This window comes from Octodon degus, unplaced genomic scaffold (genome assembly GCF_000260255.1).
Source record: "Octodon degus isolate 3935 unplaced genomic scaffold, OctDeg1.0 scaffold00005, whole genome shotgun sequence".
NCBI classification, from domain to species: Eukaryota; Metazoa; Chordata; class Mammalia; order Rodentia; family Octodontidae; genus Octodon; species Octodon degus.
The window spans coordinates 22,670,867-22,693,722 of record NW_004524581.1 but is presented as its reverse complement, the minus strand read 5'-3'; the positions used below and the strand labels follow the sequence as shown (position 1 = coordinate 22,693,722).

At 40.1% G+C, this 22,856-nt stretch overlaps 2 protein-coding genes across 6 annotated transcripts in view; one reads left to right on the top strand and one right to left on the bottom strand.

Moving 5' to 3' along the window:
* The window catches only part of Xpo5 (exportin 5), a 45,110-nt gene extending 35,495 nt beyond the window's left edge, over nucleotides 1–9,615 (bottom strand). Inside the window, exons 1-8 of the mRNA XM_004624117.2 lie at nucleotides 9,315–9,615; nucleotides 7,883–8,004; nucleotides 6,895–6,967; nucleotides 5,090–5,227; nucleotides 4,758–4,940; nucleotides 1,783–1,809; nucleotides 1,144–1,329; nucleotides 349–425 (exon numbers count right to left, since the gene is read on the bottom strand). Coding sequence (XP_004624174.1) covers nucleotides 349–425; nucleotides 1,144–1,329; nucleotides 1,783–1,809; nucleotides 4,758–4,940; nucleotides 5,090–5,227; nucleotides 6,895–6,967; nucleotides 7,883–8,004; nucleotides 9,315–9,419 — 911 coding nt within the window. The 5' untranslated portion in view covers nucleotides 9,420–9,615. The remainder of the gene's footprint in view (nucleotides 1–348; nucleotides 426–1,143; nucleotides 1,330–1,782; nucleotides 1,810–4,757; nucleotides 4,941–5,089; nucleotides 5,228–6,894; nucleotides 6,968–7,882; nucleotides 8,005–9,314) is intronic.
* A 143-nt stretch (nucleotides 9,616–9,758) lies between these two features.
* The window catches only part of Polh (DNA polymerase eta), a 34,507-nt gene continuing 21,409 nt past the window's right edge, over nucleotides 9,759–22,856 (top strand). Inside the window, exons 1-4 of one of the 5 annotated variants that reach the window (XM_004624115.2) lie at nucleotides 9,759–9,921; nucleotides 13,989–14,127; nucleotides 14,353–14,487; nucleotides 17,249–17,466. In XM_004624115.2, the coding sequence (XP_004624172.1) occupies nucleotides 13,991–14,127; nucleotides 14,353–14,487; nucleotides 17,249–17,466 (490 nt within the window). In that variant the 5' untranslated portion in view covers nucleotides 9,759–9,921; nucleotides 13,989–13,990. The other 4 variants (XM_023719587.1, XM_023719593.1, XM_012516106.2 and 1 more) reach the window with 4 other exon arrangements.

Sequence of the window (22,856 nt, the reverse complement as noted above, 5' to 3'; positions counted from 1 at the left end):
GTTCAATCCCCCAGCGCCACATGCCAGCCAGCCCTGCCCTCTAGTGGGCTGAGCTGGCCACACACACACACACACACACACACACACAAATAAATAAATTTAAAAAAAAACCAAAAAAAAAACACTATTAGTAGACTGCTGATACTTATGTAGGAACTAAGACATACTTATATAAAGAATCAAAAACAATGAAGAGGTTGGAAAATACATTAGGGGGCATAAAATACTTATCATGCAGGAGGCCCCAGGTTCAATTCCCAGCATGCATGCGCACACACGTGCACACAAACAGAAAATCATAACATTTCTTAGGTTTACCACAACAACTTGAAAGATTAAGATACTCACTGGGCAGCAGAGAGGATATAATGCATGGCAACATCTCCAAATAAAACCATCAAGGGCTTGCGGTCTTCCAACTTGCCCTAGGCCCAATTGTAGGAAAACAGTCACATATACTGTATTACTAAGCCCTTGTGTTACTGGTGTCTTCTATATTTATATACTCAAATGTGCTGACTTTTACATACCCCCCCATAACAAACACTAGAAAAAAGATAATTCTTTAAACTAAATCTGAGTATATTTATTTTTTAAATTTTTTTTTTTTTTACATTTTTATTTTTATGTTTTATTTTATTTTTGTGCAGTACCAGGGATTGAACTCAGGCCTTTGTACTTGCCTTGGCTTATTCTACTGAGCCACTTCCACGGCCCCCTAAGTATATTTTTAAATGTACTGTGCAAGAACACTGACACAGCAGCAAATGACATCACACAGCTAATACTTCCATGGAGAAGAGTCAGAGTCCTGTTAGCTAAGACAAACACAAAGCCAGCGTGACCACTATATGAGATTCTCTGACATAATAGTAAGTGAGCTTTAAATACTAACACTTTCATAGAAGTAAAAATGCCAACAATCTTGGCTGTTTTAACAACCAAGCAGACTGATAAGTCTCTGTATGCCCTGCCAACAGATCGCAGGAATACTTGTCTTAAAGGACTAAAGGAACAGGAAGTTGGCCTCAAGGAATAAAATGCCCAACCTCTAAAATGTCTTTCTGCTGCAAGAGGTGATCAAGCACTTATTCTTGCTAACTCGGACGCTGAAGAGTGGAAGTCAGTTGGAGTGCAACTTACTTTTCTACTGACAGCAATGAGAAGACACTCGGCCGCTCCCAACTGCAGCTCCTGCTCGCTCAGGAGCAGGCACAGCATCTCCAGCAGCTTGCAGTTCTCAGCCGTGATGTGACTCATGGACACCCAGTCAATGTAGCCAGCAAGTGTGTTCAGCGCTGCCACTCCGACTCGACAGCTGGCCTGAGCCTGCGCGCAATCACCCACAATCATGAAGTCCTAGCATCTAAGGATGCTGCGGTACACCTGAACTTATATTTTCTAATTCTAAAATAGAATGAGTTTTTAGGATATGGACTCATATTACTGATAAAGAGACTCAAACTTTTCTTTTGATTCATAACCAATGGCAATCCTGAGCGTTATCAATAAAAGCATGCTGACACACTTGGCCATTTTATCTTTCCTCAAGAAATCTCAACTATTTGGGTAGAGATGCAGCTGAGCAGTGCAGCAACTGCTGGCAAGTAAAGGTTCTCACCTGGACTCCCAGTATCCAAAAAAAGAAATCCCAAATATTAAAAATATACCCCTTTTTACTACACCTCAATGATCAGAAAAAGCCCAAGCTGGCGGTCTGCAGAGGCATATATTCCCACCCCGGATGCCCTCCACCACTGTGAAGGAGAGAAGCGGTCTTACCTTTGACTCCTGAGAAGTATCTGTTTTCTGAAAGAAGAGTATCAGGATCAGATGCTTCTGATGAGCAAAAGGGTACACAGCAACTTTCTACCCTCATAATTAAGGCCTTTAAGTAATGATCGTTAAATTCAGATGCAACTTTTAACCTTGGAAAAGAATGTAACTTTACTAAGAACCCATTAACTGATACTCTCCTCAGAAGAACAAGGTAAAGCAAGAAACAGGATTAAATGAATCCAATGTTATGACCATGTATGTATGGGCATACCTATAGGAAAGTCATGCACACAAAATAGTAGATGCTAAATATATCAAAATCATGGCTGCTCAAAACAATATGTTCAAAGAGTTGATTTTTATCCTGATATTTCAGGTATCACAAAAATGTTTATGACTCATAAGCGTACAAAATTACTATTTCCTAAGAGCTACTAAAAATTCGTAACCCCCTAGGATGATTAAAGGAGAAATTAACAATTCAGTGAGGTACAGCGTTGTCCAGTGCCCCCAGCTCTCACTTGCTGTCCAATTTATAACTGGCAAGTATTTGAAAAGCAGTGAACTTCACTAACTACTACAGCTGTGAACACAACACTGTTTTTAACACTGCTGTTGTAATGTGTGACTGTAGTGTTTACCTTTTCTACTTTAAAACACAAATGAATAAATGTCTCTCAAATGAAACTCTTAACTTTCCCAAGAAAGTTCCTTCAGTATTCCAGATATATATATCAAGTTCACAGCTTGAGATATTTCTTAGCTCATCCCACAGATGCTGCTGTCCTGTAGAGAAAATGTGTTCTTTCTAATGGGATGCTATCCTTTCTAATCAAAAGAGTTCTTTCTCAATAAAGTATCTCTAGTAAGAGCCACCAACACTAACCTAGTATTACTTTCTTTTTTCTTGGTCCTGGTGAGCTGAACTCAGGGCCTTCCTTATACAAATTAGGCAAGGACAGTAGTACTGAACTACATCCTTAGCCCTTTTTTATTTGGGATATGGCCTTGTTAGGTTGTTCCACTTGACCCTGAACTTGCTGTTGTTCTGCCTCAGCCTTCTGACTAGGTGAGATTACAGGTGTACACTATGTCAAGATGCTATTGCTTATAATCCCAGCACTCAGGAGGCTGAGACAGGAAAACAGTGTGAGTCTGAGACCAGTCTGTGCTACAAAGTGAGAAGGCCAGCCTGAACTGCATATCAAACCCTGTCTCAAAAGCCCTGTCAAAAAAAAAAGAAAAAAAAAAAGAAACCCTGTCTCAAAATGATGAGAGAGAGAGAGAGAGAGAGAGAGAGAGAGAGAGAGACTATTGCTATTTCTTTGACTATAAAAACACATTGATTTTATGAAAAAATACTTTGAATCCTATGGTCTAATACTTCAACTTAGGGATAAAATATGTAAATTTCTGTCTGTCTCTGCAAAATTTTTTCTATGCTTCACTTTCAGGAATTTTGGGGAGGTACTTTGGGAAAATAATTCATTTTAGTAAAAAGAATGTATCTGAATGCTACTGCAACTATTATAAGATTTTTATTAACTTCTTAGAATCTTCAGTACCTTCTGAAACTTAAGAGACAGAATCTTCCAAATTTAGGGCCAGTCTGAGGACGACATACCATATAAAAAGTACAAACAAATTTATAGCACATATTAGGTATTCACTTTGGGTTTCTCTCCACCTCATCATTTCCATAAATGCCTAGAACGTCTCTAAAATCAGACCAAATAGTTTTAAGAGCAGGACAAGAAGTTATTTCAGTTCCTCCTACTTTGTGAAGTGCCCATGAGAACTCGAGATGAGGGTTTATCAGCCTTAGCACTGCTGGCATCTCAGAATAGACACTCTGTCCTGGGGAGCTGCCCTGATAGCTCTGTCCTAGTGGGCTGCCTGACTGCAGGGCATTCAGCAGCATACCTGATCTCTCTCTGATAGATGCCAGCAGCAATCCCCTCAACTGTGATAAACAACATTTGGCTGCTTAGGGGGCTAAACTAACCCTACTGACACCACTATATTAGGTTAATTTTAAACTACCTCTTTGGAAAGGTACCCCTAAAAGTGACGATGGTCAGGAAGCCAGTATGCGGCTTTCCTCTCCTGAAGAACGAAAACCTAACTCAGGAAGAATAAAACACCAGGGATCAGGCAATGAAGACAAAGGAACTTGGTACTTTCTACTGCAGAAGAAAACAGGACCAAATAGGATAGCCTAATGTAATAGAAAAGGGCCGGGGAGATGGCTCAGTAGAATAAGCGCTTCCCTGGCAAACACAAGGGCCTGAGTTCAATCCCTGGTTCTGCAAAAAAAAAAAAAAAGTAAAAAAAAGAAAGTAACAGAATGTTACCCTGACCTAGAAGAAATCTGGGCTTTCCAATATTAAATATTTACCTTTACTTTTATGCTATTTAATTTTTTTAACAATATAAAGAATTACTTTTTTAATAGGGAAACTCACTGAATTTCTGGGGAAAAAATTTTTTTGTTGTTTCACTTTCTCTAGCCATTTCCTATTATTTCCTAGCTGGACAAGGTAATGCAATTTACACCTGCAATCCCAGTTACTCAGGAAGCTAAGACAGGAAAATCACAAGCAAGGTTGAGGCCAGATTGAGCAAATTCCCATCTTTCAAAATAAAATAAAAAGGCTAGGGATGTAGCTCAGAATTCCCTGGGTTCAACCCCTAGTGTTGCCAAAACGGAACAAAATAGGTAGAACAATTTGTTCCTGCTGCTCAACTAGGTACCATACTAACTTGCTGAAAGAGCATTAGCTAAAAAGAAAACATCGTGCCAGGGAGATAGCTCAGTGGCACAAGCACCTGCCTGGCAAGTGCAAGGTCCTGAGTTAGATTTCCTGTACCAAAAAAACCCCCAACCAACCAACCAACCAACCAACCAACCAACCAAATAAAACAAAAACCTATGAACATTAGAACAGAGGACTCTTGTAGGGTGGGGAGACCCTTACCATCTGCTGGTATTTGTTCACATTCTCCTGCAGTGTGTTGAGTAGGAAACTGAAGATACTCTCCATGTTCTGGGTTAGGGTTTGCTGGATATCCCTTCTTCTTTGAGAGGGAAGTGTCTGAAAGGTCACCACATCTTCTGCCAGGCGCAAAAGGATGAACATGACCAGTTCCGTCTGTGTTTCCTGTACAACAGAAATAAGCCAGTGGGCATTAGACCAGAGCACTTTTCTCATCACAGACTCTTCCGAGGCTATGTTCTTGCAATAAGAACAGCAGCCAGTGTTAGCAGGAAGCCAGCCCTGGGGTTTGCATGGGAATAAAAACTCCATACCCCTTGCCTGGACAGTGTGTCCAACTCCACCAGCATGTCGCGCCAGTGCTGCGGCCACTCTCGCTTGATTATCTCCACCACGATTCTTGACAGACCATCTTTAATGTGGTTCTCCTCTTCCAAAATGTTCATTGTTCCCTGCAAAGAACAAGGATGGAAAGAGGTCTGCAGGACTGAATTCCAAGTGGCAAACCTGGGCTGTAATGTGTACAACTCATTGGCAGCCTACTTTAAAACTAAAAGAAGGGGCTGGGGAGATGGCTCAGTGGAATAAGTGCTTCCCTGGCAAGTGCAAGGGCCTGAGTTCAATCCCGTTCTTAAAAAAAAACAACTAAAAAAAGTAGACTTGTTCTCCCTGTCTTAATTACTTGTCCTGCCTACAAACTAGTCACTCTTCTCAAGTTTAAATGAGGCTTGCATCAGCTAATGAAATAGCTGTCACATGGAGCTAGGAAAACATCACACCTCTTTACAAACCACACTTTCATATTGCTTCATATTTTTGTTTTTGTTTCTTTTTCTTTCTGAGACAGGATGTCACCATGCAAGTCAGGCTGGCCTAGAACTCCCAGTAATCCTCTTGCTTCACATTCCCAGTGCTGGTATTATAGGCATGTGTCACTATGCCCAACATATGACTTGTTTTTTGTAGTACTGGGGATTTACATAAAGTCCTTCAAACCCAGCCCTTTATTGAGCCAAGGTCTAGCTTAGTTGCCTAGTCTGGACTTAAATTTGTGATCTTCCTGCCTCAGCCTCCCAGAGAGTTGGGATTACAGGCTTAAACCATCATGCTTGGTTTGCTTTATTTTTTAAGGGCCAGTGAGGAAGAGTAAAAAAAGAACTATACACTCAGAGCATGATAAAATGGGAGGGTAATTGACTATTTAATAATTCTAGTATGAGAATATTAAAAAATTACTAGTGTCTTTTATAAGTGTGATATTAAGACTAGTCTCCACGGGACTAGCAAAAAATAAAAGTCTTAGTTGGTTAATTCATAATTTTGCTCTTTTTTGGGGGGGGGCGGAACTAGGGATTGAACGCAGGCCCCTGCACTTGCCAGGCAAGTGCTTATTCCACTAAGCCATCTCCCCGGCCCTTAATTCATAATTTTGAAGGGAATATTTTTCTCACTTACAGCATGAAAAGGGTAGGGAATTCCACATTTTGTGCCCTTTGTTAAAAAAAGAAAGACTGTGGACTTAAAACATATTTAAAATCATATACAAATACTTTAAACATTCATTCTGCATTTGTTTTTTTTTAATTACTAGTGTCACAAGGTAGCTCAGTCTAAGTAACAACAACGTGGAGAGTGTTTCAGTCTAATTTAGACCTAAGAATCTTATTCATTTGCTTCCTAGAAATGTTTAACCTCTGGCCTCTGAATTTAATCTATGTATGTATATATGTGCATATGTATGTATCTATCTATCTATCTGGTACAGGGTCTTGCTATGCAGCTCAGATTCATAGTGATCCTTCCGGCTTAGCCTCTCCAGTGCTAGGATTACAGGTACGTGCCACCACACCCGGCTTTTGTGGCTGGCACAGCATGCGCTACCCAGGATCGAGCCCAGGTCCTTCTGCTTGCCAGACACGTGCTCAGACAAACCAAGTCCACCCACAAGGGTAACCATTTAAATCTAGTAAGAAAAACTGGATGAATTATGATCCCTCAGAAGTGTTGCTTTTTTCCTTGAAGGCAAAATCAATTATTATACTGACTGGCCTATAACAACTAGTGATTTTTTAAAACAACAGTACAAGGAAACCTAAGACCCCAGTCACCCTGTCCTTACATTGGCGATCAGCTCCATGACACTGTTCTTCAGGAAGACCTTCTCCAGGCGAGACATACTGTTCCACCGGAACCTGCCACCAAAATGCAAAAAGGAACAGAACTGTGTCAGATGTCTTTTCTTCACAAGAGAATAGCTTTGATTTCTGCATTTGATTATTCAGCAATTTCTTTAAGAAACCGTATTTTTTTATTTTGTACCCTTTGGAGAATAGGTAGACAAATGCTGAGGAAAAAGTTTTAAATGTATCTACTAATTAGAGCCCATTAAGGATCTGTGCTACAAATCAGTTTTTCTCTCAAGTTCTTACTAATAGGCCAAAAGTAAATACACATCTAGGATAACACTAGTACTGTAACAGTTTTCCAGAAAATCTAAATCTGGGAGATACTAAGAGGGTCCGGGATACTGGGGAATGAACCCACAGCCTTCACACAAAGCTCATCTTTAGCTCACTTTCAATTTGAGACAGGGCCTCTCTGAAGCACATTGCCCAGGCTAGCTTTAAACCTCCAAAGCCTGTACTTCAGTCTCCCAGAGAACTGGTGTTGTAGGTGTGAACCACCATACTTGGCTAGAAAACATTAACTCTTGATACTATTCTCTTTCTGTACTGGTTCATAATTAAGAGTCAAGTTTCAGGAAAACTGGGTAAATCTTAAAATCTGACTCTTCTGAAAGGTGTTGACATTAAAAAGACTGAAGTTAGGAGTTTTCAGTTATTTTCATAGAAGTCTGCTTGCCCTTAGTCGTTCAGGGAAGACCCACATTTGAAAAAATAAGACGGGTATGGTGCCTAATCAGAGATGTGTTTACCTATACACTAGATTTCTCCAGTGAGGCCATATGGCTTCCTTAGTTAAGATTTGTTGAGTGCGTTGAAAGGTTCAAACTCATGAATGAGCATGGAAATGAACATGCAAGTTATATAAAAAATAAAGGTGTGTGCTCTCACAGCCTACAGTAGTCATATCCAAGAGTTGCTTACTTGACAACATGTTCCAATATCTGAAGACCAAAGTGTCTGACGATGGCAATTTGTGTTTTCTCAGCCAGCCTCAAGCCACAGTGGACACAGATAGGGCACTTTTCTTTAAATTCTTCACAAAACTGAAAGAAGCAAAGTTAGTACTTCCCTTGGGGAGCTAAGAGAGAGGGAGTAAAAACAAATAAACAAAAACTTAGTTGCCCTAAATCATTATTATGCAAATAAAGACCTGATAAATGTTTCTTTCCACTTTAATGCCTTAGTATCTTTGAAAAAAATAATTGGACTTAAAGGAGTAAAAAATTGAGAAATACACTTCAGAAGTATATAATGGCAGATGGCAGAATGACAATTCCTCAGGTTTGCTTTAAAAACTTGAGGTGGGGGACAGAATAAAGCAAAAGTATTGAGAGCTAAATAACAGCTGAATGTAAATGACAAGCATGCGTATGACTACTAGATGATAGCAGAATTCTCTACTTTTGTGCCTACTTTAAATGGGGGGAGCGGGGCTTTGAGACAGAGTCTCACTTTGTAGTGCAGACTAGCCTTGAACTGAGGTCCAGGCTGGCCTCAAACTTGCAGCAATCCTCCTGCTTCTGCCTCTCCAGTACTGGCATTACAGGTGTGTGCCACGATGCCCAGCTAAATATTTTATAATAAAAAATAATTATTTGATTCCAAGTTCTGTGGCATAGTATGTAAAATTTCCTCCAAATGGCGCTATGAAGTCACATTACCTAAACTACACTGGTTGAGCACCTACAGATATCGTTTAAAGGAGGATTAGATCTATTTTAGTACTATTCCCATTGGTATTATTCAATTCCCAAACTACCACACTTAGAGAGTCCACAAACCAAAGCACTCCACTCGGCACTCAAAAACAAAAAACTATTTTCAGGAAACCAAAGCGCACTTGAGAAAATGCAAAGCAAGTGGTAGAAGTTCATCTTTGCACAACACAGCCTACGAATAACACTCTTTGGAGAACAAGGAAAGGGTATGCGGATTAGCCCAGAAGTGACAACCACTATGCATTAGGCAAGGATGGTAAGACGGGCATGGGGGGCGGGGCTGGAGGGTGGGTAGGACGATTGGGAGGGCCTGCGGGTGTTCACTGGGAGGACCCTGAAAGACCGAGCTGGCACTGGGGGCGGGATCAGCATGTGTGCGCCTCGGGGGAGGGCGTGGAGAAGTGGGGCTGGGAGGGTGAAAACCGGTGGAGATGGTGGCCGAAGGGTCGCGAGGAGGGGGAAGGGCGGCGGGCGGCGGGTGAGGGCGAGGGCCCTGGCAGTGTCTGGGGCGAAGGGCGGGGGCAGAGCTCGGATGGCGGCGCGGAGAGGCCCAAGCTGGGAGGAATCGGGGCCGCGCAGACCCGGACCCCTGGCGCGAAGGGCGTCGGGACCCGGGGCGTCGGGATGCCTGCTACCTTGAGGGCTTCCAGCCTGTAGCGCTGGGTGGAGCTGGGGTCCATCATGACCGTCACCGCTTTCACCAGCTCTTCGCACAGCGCGTTCACTTGATCCATCGCCATGGCAGGCACCACGTGCCGAGAACACACGGCAGGGCAGTCTGTGCAGCACGAAGCACCGACGCCTCACTCAGAGAGGCCACACGTTGGAACCCGGCCGCCGCGGGCTGGGGGTAGGGAGCTGGAGGAGGAGCGCGATCCGCGAGAGCCGGAGCCGGGAAGGACCCGGCGCTACGCACGCGCCCGACACGCCACTGCGCACGCGTGCACGGAAGTGGCGATTCGGCGGTGCGGGTCCTCCTTGGTGGGCGGGGCGAGGCGGAAAAGTGGTTGTGCGCAGGCGCGCCAACGGTCGCCTGGGGCGCGCGCGCTGTTTGACGTCAGTCGCTGGCTCTCCCTGCGACTCCGCGGGAGCGGTCTGTGGGCTGCTTGAAGGATTCTCCTGAGGGAGAGGGACGAAACTCTCAAGACTATTGCCCTGTCCTCGGAAGGGTGTGGAGACATGCTAGATTCCTTCTTTTCCTCCGGTGAACCCTGAGCCCTGTGTCCGTCGTCGGCAACTTTGGTAAGGTGTTTGTCGCCTCGGTAAGGAAAAAGAGAGGCGTCCGGTGTCGCTGCCTTCGGACTCCTTACAATGCCTTGCCGGCTGGTTTTATGGAATAGCGTGACAGGTGACACACTGGACCGAAAATGAGAACATGCTGATCACAGAGAGACGCTCTTGACATTTGTCTTGTAGGAAAAAAAAAAAAAAAAACATTTCCCTGTAGTTCTTATAGCTTTCTCTACCCACTCATTTATTGCTCATTTATTTTTCCCTGGCGAGTTCCTACTTGCTCGGCTCCAAACTTGTGTTGTGCAGATTGGGATAAATAGGATATTTAAAGATGAAATGCAGTCATTGAAGACTTGTGCAGTTTTCATGATTTATCAAAATGTAAGAATTCAGAGGGGTGTAACCTTATCCGGAAGCCGGGGCTTGGCTGAAAGCATGTTTGTGCATTCTCTCTTCTCGTTATAAAACCATGTCTTCTCCAGGAAATACTTGTCATGGCTGCATATCCGCACATCTGTTTTTGTGTTAGCTGTGTGTATGCACAAAGTCTTGCTGTGTAATCCGGGCTCCACTCGAGAGCCTCCTGCCTCACGCTGGTGGGTGCTGGGATCGCCCACGCCTAGCTGTTTTTGTGATTTTGGGGGGAGAAGGGGGTACCTAGTAAAATGTTTGCTAAGTCACTGCTTCCCATTTCACTCGTGATATAACTTTCCTTATCCTAGAGAAAAGATATTTCAAAGAAAAAAAATTCTAACATGGTTTTAAATTATAATGTTTAAAGTATTTGTTTTAGGTGAGTGATCAGTAGGAATTGACAGGAGTAAATGTTTTGACTACTCTTGATTTTCTTAATTGTATAGTTTTTTTTCCCCATTAATCTTCTAGCTTTGGTAGGGTGGGGGTAAACCAGATAGTACAAGGATTTGCACTTTTAGTGTACCTATTTCTTTTTTTTTTTTTTTTGCGGAACCGGGGATTGAACTCAGGCCCTTGCGCATGTCAGGGAAGCGCTTATTCCACCAAGCCATCACCCCGGCCCCTGGTAGGGTGTATTGACAGTTTTTCATGGTGACTGTTAGTTTTTGAAAGACTTTTTTAAAAAGAGTACAGTTGGGTGCTCAGTCAAGTGTATAACCTGTGTTTCTTATATTTAAATCGTGAATTTGTGGTGTTTCATAGCATCTTATTTATTTGAGGCCAGTGGTTAAATTCTGCTGTGTATTGGATTTGCTTAAAGAACCTTACAAATCATGATGGCCAGGGCACATCTATACTGATTAAAATAGGATGTCTGAGGTGGCAGTCAGCAATGTTATTTAAGGGTTCCCAAGTGATTCCAGCGTGTAGCCAATGTTTTATATTTCTTCCAAACTACTAATAATGTTAAATAGCAGTCAGTAACTAGTCTCAAATGTGTAGTCTTTCCAATCTATTATTCATGCAACACATACTTTTATGTCTAGCCACCAATCATAGAGGACCTTTTCTGTTTTGTGTCCTAATTAAACAGAAAATAACAATTGTTACAGAGTAATCGTTGTAGTTTTCCATTAACAATTGCTTTGGGCCGGGGAGATGGCTCAGTGGAATAAGCGCTTCCCTGGCAAGTGCAAGGGCCTGAGTTCAATCCCTGGTTCCACAAAAAAAACCCAATTGTTTAGTGATTGAAAGTTTGAAGAGTAGCAGGATAGTTACATAGTCTCAAAGTGTTCTCTCTCAAGATACTTATTAGCCACAAAAGGAAAAAACTGTATACTGAGAAGCCTGGCAAACACCATATTAACTAATTGATTATAGTTAACATATTGACATCATAAACCCAACCCCCCATATTATAAAATGAAAGCATTATTTTTATATCATTGCCAGAACCTTGAAAATAATAGGCACATGGCAACCGAAATCCCTGCCAACATACTTCAAATCATTTCTAGAATACTTACAGTAAGTCCCCAAATTTTGAATAAGTTCTGTTCTGGGAGAACGCACATAAGTTGGATTTGTTGATAAGTCTGACAGAGTGAGTCTTATACTGTATTTTCACTTTCTTTTCCATGGTTATTGCCTTTTGCTTCCTACAGAGCTCCTCCACATCACCTCTACTTTACCTCTTGTTTCCAGACATCCTGGGCTCTGATTGAGCACTGTACTACTGTACACTATAACACAGTACTGTAAGCCACACAGCAGCACAACCTTGACAATGTCTGAACGTCTGTGACCCTATTTATTTGTATCTACAAATGTTTCTAATACAAGGTCCATTCAAATGTGTAAAAGTCTGCAGATGGAATGTTTTTAAATCAGATAGATGTTTTGTTTTGTTTTGTTTTTATATTTAGTACAGGATCCACAGGGTCTCATTACACAGATTGGATTTATACCGATCTTCTGTTTTCAGCCTCCCAAGAACTGGGATTATAGGTGTGTGCACGCCCAGTCTCATCTCAGTGCGCCCCCTGGGGATTGAACCCAGTCCCTGTGTCTGCCTAAGCAGGTGCTTTAATCCACTGAGCTATCTGGTGGGCCCTGGCAGATTGATACTTGTTAATGTTACCCTGTATTGTTTTTAGAACAACAAAGAAAATGTATATGCTCAGTACACATACAGTTTTTAAAAATAAAATAGTTGTTTGGATGTAGAACTGTTGTGTGTGGAAACCTGACTGTATACATGTTCTTCTGCAGCTCTTTTCCTTAACCTTATACTCAGATCTATTAACTGGATTACTGTCAGCCTTCTACCCCATTGATAGTCAATACATTATATGTGTGCTTTTCTTAAAAAAAAAAAATCAACATACTTTAGCAAAATATCAGTGTCAAAATACATTTCTTTGCCTGGTGTGGTGGTACACACCTGCAATCCCACCCAGCACTAGGGAGTCTGAGGCAGGAAGAATGCTGAGTTCAAGGCAAGGCTGGGCTATAAACTGAGTTTAAGGCCAGATGAACTACATAGTGAGACCCTGTCTCAGAAAAAAAAAAAAAAAAAAACGAAAGAAAAGATAAAATACATTGTGTTCATTGTCTTATAGAGTTAAGCACCCATACAATTAAAATATCAGCTGTCAAGTAAGATTAATGTGAAGCTTGGAATATTTTTTAGTGTTGTAGTGAAAGTGCCAGGGTAAAATGCCCTGAATGCTGAGGCAGCACACAAGAAATCAGATGTCAGTATTTATATGTCATTGTTCCTTTAAGTTGTGCCACAGAATATTGAGCCTACTACTGCTAAAGTAAGCTTTAGACAACACAGTCTTTGGGTAATTTCTCTCTCTCTCTCTCTCTCTCTCTCTCTCTCTCTCTCTCTCTCTCTCTCTCTCTCTCTCACCAGGGATTCAACTCAGGCCCTTGTGCTTGCCAGGCAAGCGCTTATTCTACACTGAGCTATCTCTCTGTCCCAATTTTTCTCATATAACATAGATTTCTTTAGAAAGTTAATTTTTGGCTTTAGCAGTAAGGCACAAGGCCCTTTGGGGCCTTACTGATGTGCTTTATGTGTTTAGAAACTTCTTATTGTACCCATAACAGAAGAGTTCCATGTTGATTAGTACTTAAAAACTAGAAGGTGTTGTCCCTTCTCCCCTGTGAGTTCCAGGGTGCTCTGTGACACTATTTTCAGTGCTTCCTACTTATGCATTGTGGTTTGTATTTGCATTTTCAGGGCCAGGTAGATGGCTCAGTAGAATAAGTGCTTCTCTGGCAAGCACAAGAGTCTGAGTTCAATCCCTGGTTCCGAAAAAAAAAAAAAAAAGTGCTGAAATGTATTTGCATTTTCTCATGACTAATGATGCTGAGCCTGTTTTTATGCACTTATTGGCTATTTGCATAACTTTTGTGAATTTTTTGACTCTTTTGAGGATGTTACTTTTGAAGTATTTAATATTTATTACCTGCATAAAGTTGTACTACGTTATGCTCTTCCCAGCAGTATGTGAAAATGTCTTATACTCCTGTTAGTTTCCATGCTCCCAAGCTTATGGTAAGTCATCAGTGAAAGAATGGAAATAGAGTTTTCCCTGGTATTTTAGATTAGCATCTCTCTAACTCCATGAAATGTCTTCTTACAGAAGACATGGATACTGGACAAGACCGAGTGGTTGCTCTTGTGGACATGGACTGTTTCTTTGTTCAAGTGGAGCAGCGGCAAAATCCTCATTTGAGAAATAAACCTTGTGCAGTTGTGCAGTACAAATCCTGGAAAGGTGGTGGGTATGTACTGTTATTTATTGTTGTGACTGTCTAGTGCTACTTTAAACCATGGGGAGGATACAGTGTCATTGTGTAAGCTCTTTGTCTCTTGAGATTTCCAAACTGCTGTGTTTGGAATCAAATGGTATCTGTGGTCAAAAAGTTTCTAACTTTATATATGTATGGCTTGTTCCTGCTAAATTTAATCTTTTTCCCCTTTGGTCTTTCTTTTTCTTCTAACCTTAGAATAATTGCTGTGAGTTATGAAGCTCGTGCATTTGGGGTCACTAGAAATATGTGGGCCGATGACGCTAAGAAGTTATGCCCAGATCTTCTACTGGCACAAGTTCGTGAATCCCGGGGGAAAGCTAATCTTACCAAGTAAGGAAATAGGGACATGGAAATTGTTTAAAGGGACATGGAAAGGGCCGGCTAAATAGCTCAGCAGATTAAAGCCCCTGCAAGCAGGGGCAAGAGTCAGGGGTTCAATCCCTCAGCCTGCTGTGCCGGCCCTGCCCCTGGGGTGTGCTGAGACTGTGATTGAGACTGGGTGTGGTGGCCCATGCCTGTAATCCCAGCACTTGGGAGGCTGTAACAGGACAGTCACTGTAAATAGGAGACTCACTATGAGTCCGATTTAGTAGTGAGACTGTGAACACCCTATAGACCCTTCCCTAAAATACAGAAAATAAATAAATAAACAGACATGGAAAATAAGAAAATAATAATTTGTGAGGCCTGGAACTAATGTTTCAGTTGTTTAACATCTGAAAAGTTCCCTTTGTGAGCACCTTTATGAAATGAAAGCGGGTTTTAACATTCTATTTCAGTAATAGTTCAGAGCTATTATTACAGTAATTGCTTCCTCTAATAGTCATTTATTTCCTTAGTTGTTTAAAATTGTTACAGTTTTATTTATTGGAGGGAGGTTGAGACAAAGCCTTGCTATATAGTTCAGGTTGGCCTGAAACTCATAATCTTCCTGCCTCAGCCTCCTAAATGCTCAGATTACAAGTGAGTACTACCATGCCTAGTTAGGTTATTATAATTAAAACTTAATACTAATTTATATTTTTTAAAAATTCCCATGTTCTTAGTACAAAAGCCTAAAGTGATTTCTTTCTTTCTTTCTTTCTTTCTTTTTTTTTTTTTTTGGAACCGGGGATTGAACTCAGGCACTTGTGCTTGCCAGGGAAGTGCTTATTCCACTGAGCCATCTCCCCGGCCCCTTAAAGTGATTTAAAAGACTATGAAACTAATAAGTTTTTCCAGGGATGCCTCAAATTTACATTTTATCTAGAATTACCTAGATATTTACATAATATTTAGAATTATTTGTTAGAGTTTAAAAAAAAAATTATCCTGCCAGGGCTGAATAAGCAAAGGAGATTGTCTCCTGTGTTTTGTTTTATTTTATTTGGTTTTGGTTTTTTGAGATAGGGTCTTGCTATATACCTAAAGCTGCCTTGAACTCACTGTGTTACTCAGGCTGACCTGGAACTTGCAACAATCCTGCCTCAGGGCTGGGATTATAGGCATGAGCTACCCTACCTGCCTCTTTGTGTTTTTGAGTTGAATAGACTTTCTGCAAGTTTTAAACACTGAGCCTTGCAATGAGAGACATATAGAGGTAGGAACAAGCTGCAGCCAGTAATAATCCTAATGAATATATTCAGCATATGTCATATTAAAGGCATTGCTTTAAGCTCTTTATAGGCTATGCCTCTTTGAAATCTCACATTATTAAAAGTAGGTGCCAGTATTTCTCTTCCCTTCATAGATAAGGAATCAAATTTAGAGGGGCTAAAGTAGGTTCACACAGGTGAGCAAAAGACTAGGGATTTACATTTTTTCAGATTCCAGTATTTACTGTCTCACAGTACAGTATTGTTGGTATTGTATTACAGTTTGACTTGGAACTTGAGATACCTCATTTCATCTGTGAATAAGAAGACTTAAAAGTGGAATGGCCTAGCCAGCGTAACATTGGAGTTACTGCTAGAAAAGAAGATAGACTTGACTGTAATTAGCAGCCTAATCATAGCAGATTTAATTTAGGCCATTGACATATGTGCTATTACATTGAATAAAACTTTGTACTGGTATAGACAGTATAACTTTCCTTAAACATACATTTTTAGGGCCAGGGAGATGGCTAAATGGAATAAGCACTTCCCTGGCAGGTGCAGGGGCCTGAGTTCAATCCCCGGTTCTGCCAAAAACCAACCAACCAACCAAAAAAGTATGTTGTTGATCTCATAGTGTGATTTGGAAAAAATCATACTGCACCAATGTTAAACAAGATCATTACCTTTTTTTTTTTTCTTTTTTATTTCTTTTTCCTTTTTTTTTTTTTTTCCAAACTAGGAATTGAACCCAGGGTCTCAAGCATTCCTGGTAAGTACTCTACCACTGAGTTATTTTCGCAACCATTTTTATTTTATTTATTCCAGTACTAAGGATTGAACCCAGGAATACTGTAGCATCAAGCTACATTAGCAGTCCTTTTAAAAAAAAATGTTTCTACGAAGTATAAGAAGTAAAGCCATGGTGTTATGTTGAGCTGTAGGGGACTCAGGTCAACAATTTCTGACATTGCTAGTGAAGCAGAAGCCCCAATACTATCATGGACTACTGGACTCTTTTAGAATATTTTGCTGAGTTAACACACCTATAATATTCAAATAATGGAACTAAACAAAAAAGGGGATACAGTTAAATGTCCATTTTGTATCTGTGTATTCAAAATGGTTAGGCTAGATATATAGTTACATTCTCTTAATGAAAAGGGGGATTTGTTCTAATAGTTTGTAAATAGGATATCATGTCCGCATCTTGTACAGCAAATAACCACTAGGAAGAATGTATGCAATGTGTTAATTATTGAAACTGTCCTACCAATTTGGTTTGAAATAAATAAATAAATAAATAAATAAATAAATAAATACAAAATAATACTATTTGGATAATTTCTAAAAAAAAAAATGTTTCTGAGACAGGATCTTGTGGAGTTGCCCACTAACAGTCTAGTCTCTGTTAGGCCACATGTCTTTTGATTATGTAGATTATTGCTCACTATGAAAGGGAGATGATGAGCTGACAGTCCAAGGTTGCCTCCATGTATGACCCTCGTGCTTTTTAGGTACCGGGAAGCCAGCGTTGAAGTGATGGGGGTGATGTCTCATTTTGCTGTGATTGAACGTGCCAGCATTGATGAAGCTTATATAGATCTGACCAGTGCTGTGCAAGAGAGACTACAGAAGCTACAAGATCACCCTATATCAGTGGACTTGTTGCCAACCACATATGTCGAAGGTTTGCCCCAAGGCCCTACACCAGCAGAAGAGACTGTTCAGAAAGGTACTCCCATAGTGTCATGTTGCTTCTGCTTCCTGCCTTTGGAGCCTGCTTTGCTTGGTCATGCAGATTCTTCTTGGAATGATTGAAAAGAAGCTTAAAGACTACAGCTTGCATGAAATCATAAGGACTCATATGAAAGGATATACAAATTCTCTTATCTTTCCAGGTATATGCATGTTCAGAAGCTATAAAATCTATGCTTATCTAAAGTAAATATTACTTTAGGTATAACTACAACAGGTTAGTGTGACTAGGAGGTGCGAAGCTGACAATTTCTTTATCTGCACAGTGAGATCCTGTCTCAACAGTAAAATTTAGGTTAAAGCTCCTGCTTAGGCAGACATAGGGTCTGGAAGTTCAATCCCAGCACTTGGGAGGCTATAAACAGGAGGATCACTATGAGTCTGATCTACACAGTAAGACCCTGTAGACCCTGTCCTAAAATACAATAAATAAATAAATAAAATAAAGTTTAGGATTAGGGATATAGCTCAGCAGTATAAGCACCTGTGTGGCAAGCGCAAGGTCCTGAGTTTGATCCCCAGTACCACAAAAAAAAAATAGATTAAATAAAATAAAATCTGTGATTGGGTCAGGTCAGTTCCATGGCAGAACACCTGCCTGGCAAGCACAGGGTCCTGATTTCAATTCCCTATGCCAAATTTATTCATTTATGATCAATTTATAGCATATCATCAATGAGCTATGTGATGGCCATGTTTTATTTTTTCCTTTGTAGTGTTTCTCAGTTCCTCCTGTAGGGGCTTCTCCACTCATCCTGTGGTATTCACTGACATTTTTTTCTTCTTAGCTATGTATATGTCTATATTAACTTTTTTTTTTTTTTTTTACGGAACCGGGGATTGAACTCAGGTGCTTGTACTTGCCAGGCAAGTGCTTATTCTACTGAGCCATCTCCCCAGCCCTATATTTACTTTTTGTTTCAGATGGGGTCTCACTATTTAGTTTAGGCTGATCTTAACTCACTGTGTAGACCAGGCTGGTCTTGAACTTGTAGCAGTCCTTCGGGACTCAGCTTCCCAAATGCTGAGATTGCAGGCATGTACCACCATGCCCAGCTATGTATATATCTCTATAAGTTATACATTATTATTTTGTGCTTTTTCATTACAAGATGATGTTGTGCTAATTATACATCTCATTTTTTCTGTTAGTCTTCTTTCAATGGTGATTTTATTTTATTATTATTATTATTATTTTTTTTTTTTTTTTGGTGGTACCAGGGATCAAACTCAGGACTTTGTGCTTGCCAGGTAAACACTTATTCCACTGAGCTATTCAATAGTGATTTTATTTTTATTTTTATTAATTTACATTTTTGGCAGAACCAGGGATTGAACTCAGGCCCTTGCATTTGCCAGGTAAGTGCTTATTCTACTGAGCCATCTCCTCGTCCCCTCAGAGGTGATTTTAGAGATATATGTGGCTGAATTTATAGAAAACTGATGGTTTTTACCTATGGCATAATTTGTGGATGGCTTCTCCATGGAAGACTCTCCCTGGTTTTGGCTGCATTGGTAGCTTCTTCTTTTTTTTTTTTTTTATGTAGGAAAAATAATTTTATAAAGGTAGAAATAAGCATTAACATAATTTTACAAAGAAATTTAGAAATCTAACCATATACAGAATTGTAACAAGACAGACCTGTGACATTTTTTTTCTTATTCTTGTGACTTTGTTTTCATTTATTACCTTTAAAAAAAAAACAAAAAAAAAAAAACGCCTTATTTGAGAGACATTATGGCAATAAATGGTATGTCATGACAAGAGGTACATATTTAGAAGACCAGGATGGCAGGCACTCCAAGCATGACCCTCTATTACACATCGCCATCCTCAGTGCAGCCGCCTGGCTCACAGGCACCAGCATATAGAGTTAGTCAGGGTGGGAGTCTCACCAGCCAACCACTAGTTCGAAAACCTGCTGATGTACCCCAAGATCACTTCCCCACCCACCTCGTGGGTACAAATGCATGGCTTTGCCCCTGTCATGTTTCTCAGCTTTTCTCCTTGCCCACTCCGCATTGTCCTGTCCTCAAGTTCTCACTTTCCTTTTATTTGTGTTGTAGCTTTCTATATGTAATTCCTCTTTTAAGTTCTTATACTAGGGAGACAATACGATATTTACACATGTGGGTCTGGTTGCATTGGTAGACCTATGCAAGGGTCTCTCTAGGAAGTGTTTGCAAGAATGGACCAGTAGGCCACGGAGTATATATGTAGACCTTGTAATGGCTGCTTGGGAACACTGTCATGAGTTTACACTCCTTGTCAGTGCACGAGAGTTCCTGTTTCTACTGTGTTCTCACCATAATTGGTTATCATCTAAGTTTAAAAATATTTGCTAGAGTGGTGGGCATAAAGTGCTGTTGTTTATATTTTGTGTGTGTTGGGGTTGTTTTTGGGTTTGAGTTTGGCTTTTTTTTTTTTTTTTTGGCCAAATCTTGCTATGTAATTGACCTTGGCCTTGAGCTTACCAGGTAGCCTAGGTTGGCCTCCAACTGTCAGTGATCCTTCTGCCCCAGCCTCGTGAGAGCTGGGATTACAGGTGTGCTCCATCATACCCAGCATATTATTTTTTTCTGGAAGCTTTATTGTGGTGACTTTCACACTTATAGTACATTATATGTTTGTAGTATGATAGGAATTATGATTTCTTTTATTACAAGTATCCAATTATGTCTTTATTAAGACTTAACTTCCTTCCATAAAGATCTTGTTTATTCATTTGTTATGTTCCTAGATGCTTTAAGTTTTGTACTACTATTATCATTTTATGTTCTTTTCTGTTATATTTGGTTATTGGCATATAAGGGAAAATGAATTTTTAAAATAAGTTCAACTCTTTATTTTCCTGACAAAAGCTTGTGATTTAGGGCCAGCCAGATAGCTCAGCGGACTAAAGTGTCTGCTTAGGCAAGTTTAGGTGAGCATAGGAACTGCAGTTCAGTCCCAGCACCACTTGCCATGCCAGCCCTGCCCCCAGGGCAGGCTGAGCCAGCCAGAGTCTGGGTGTAGTGGCATATGCCTGTAATTCCAGCACTTGGGAGGCTGAAAGCAGGAGGATCACCATGAATCCAAGCTGCATAGTAAGACCCTGAAACAACCAAATATATTAAAAAAAGAAAGAAAAAAACAACTTGTGATATAATCTGCATAAACACTTTTAACAAATTAAGTGTACTTCAATAGTAAGATTATATTTTTCCAATCAGGCAAAGTGGCATACGCCTATAAAGTGGCACTTCAGAGGCTGAGAGAGGAGGATATCGAGTTGAAGGCCAGGCTGGATTATGGAACAAATTTGAGCCCATCCTGGACCGGGACTACATAGGGAGTCGCTGCCTCAAAAATATTTACTAAGAGTAGAATAAATTAGGGGCATAAAAGCGTATATGTGATGGTTAAAGGTCTAAGAATTTGTATAAAAATAGATTCTCCCAGTGCAAAGAATTCTACATTTAGATTCTGTTCAGCGGTGTCTTCATCTTTTCCTAGATATTTTGTTATACCTTCGATAATGGCTGTGTTTAAAATAGTGTATGTATTCTATTTTCATTTGTAGCATAACTTTTTTTTTTTTTGTACCACGGATTGAACCCACTCTGTGTGTGTGTGTGTGTGTGTGTGTGTGTGTGTGTGTGTTATTTATAATGAATCTGAAGCTAAGAAAATGATGTAAATTGTCCCTGTCCCACAGTTACTAAGTTGTGAAGCCAACATTTGAATCTTGCCTAGCTACAAGATTAACATTCTACTATATTTTCTGTCACAGAAAAATTAAAAAATGTCTGACACAACTGCCTGGCTGGCAAGCACAAGGTGCTGAGTTCAATTCTCGGTACCAAAATAAATAAATAAATACAATTTTAAAAAAGGAAACATTACTGGGGAAATTTGAAGTTAGCTAGATTGTTGGCAGAGTGGATTTTGTGATGGATGAGACTTAGGATAAGCTTTAAAATACAGCTCTTTAAATAAGGGGGGAATAGAATTACAAAAGCAAGGGTACAGAATATGTGATGTTTTAAGATGGAAACATGGGGCTAGGAATATAGCTCAATGTCATAGCACCTGTGTGGTAAGCGCAAGGTCTTGAGTTTGATTCCCAGTATGAAAAAAAGAAAAGAAACATGGCATATCCAGGAAACTGTAAAAAAGATAACAAAGATTAGTAGGAGATCAACTGAGATAGGTTAATACTCTTCAGTGCCAATTTGTGGAGTTGGTACTTTATTCTGTAGATGTAAAAGTGCCAATAGCAATTTTGGGGTTTGTTTGTTTGTTTTCTTTTGTTTTGTTTGCGATTTTTTTTTGAAATAGGATCTTACTATGTAGTGTAGCCAGGCCTTGAACTCAGTATAGAATAGCCAGGTTGGCCTCAAACTCAATGGTGATCCTCCTGCCTCAGCTTTCTAAGTACTGGGATTATAGGTATGTGCCACCATGCCTAGCCAAATGCAATTTTGATCAAAAGATTGATGACATTAGTATTTAAGAATAGTAAGTAGTGGGTATTATGTGGGATGCATTCTTGGAGAGGATAATTTACAAGTTAGAGTTGTATAGGTAAGACTAAAGAAAGCATGAATAAAGGTCTGTTGGAATGGATATATGAAATATTTTTAAGTAGGCTTTGTTGACTGGTTACATAGTGGGGAATGAAAGAAAAGTCAACACTTGGATTTTAAGCCTTCATTAGAAATAGGGGGTTGAATCCTAAAGGCTGAATGGGTCAGCGAAAACAATCAAGGAAAATAAAATTAACAATTCCTAGAATGAAGTGATAATGTTGTAGAACATACAGAACCTATGGAGCACAGTGAAAGCATCCTAAAAGGGAGTTTATTGCTATGAATGCTCACACTAGAAAAACAGTGAGCTCAAATAAATAACCTAATAATGTACCGTAAAATCCTACAGAATGAAGACCCAAACCTAGTATAAGGAAGGAAGTCATCAAGATCAGGGTAGGAATTAACAAAATTGACACAAATAAAAATACAAAGAATTAATGAAATGAAAAGCTAATTCTTTGAAAGAATAAACAAAATAAACATTTACCAAAATAAAGAAAAGAAAGAATAGACCCATATTCATGCAATTAAAAATGAAAAAGGCCTGTGAACTAAGCAACTGCACTGAGGATGGTAATCTGTAATAGTAGGTTCATGCTTGGAGTGCCTGTCATTCTGGTCTTCTGAATATGGGCTGCTTCTCATGACATGCCAGTTGCTGCTGTGCTGTCTCTCAGGTAGATGATTGTTCAAAAAGAAGGGGGTGGTGAATGAAGGCAAGAGACAGGAAAAGGAATGTTGTGGGACTGTCCTGCTTCAAGGTCGTATATGGTTAGATTTTAGGACTTATGT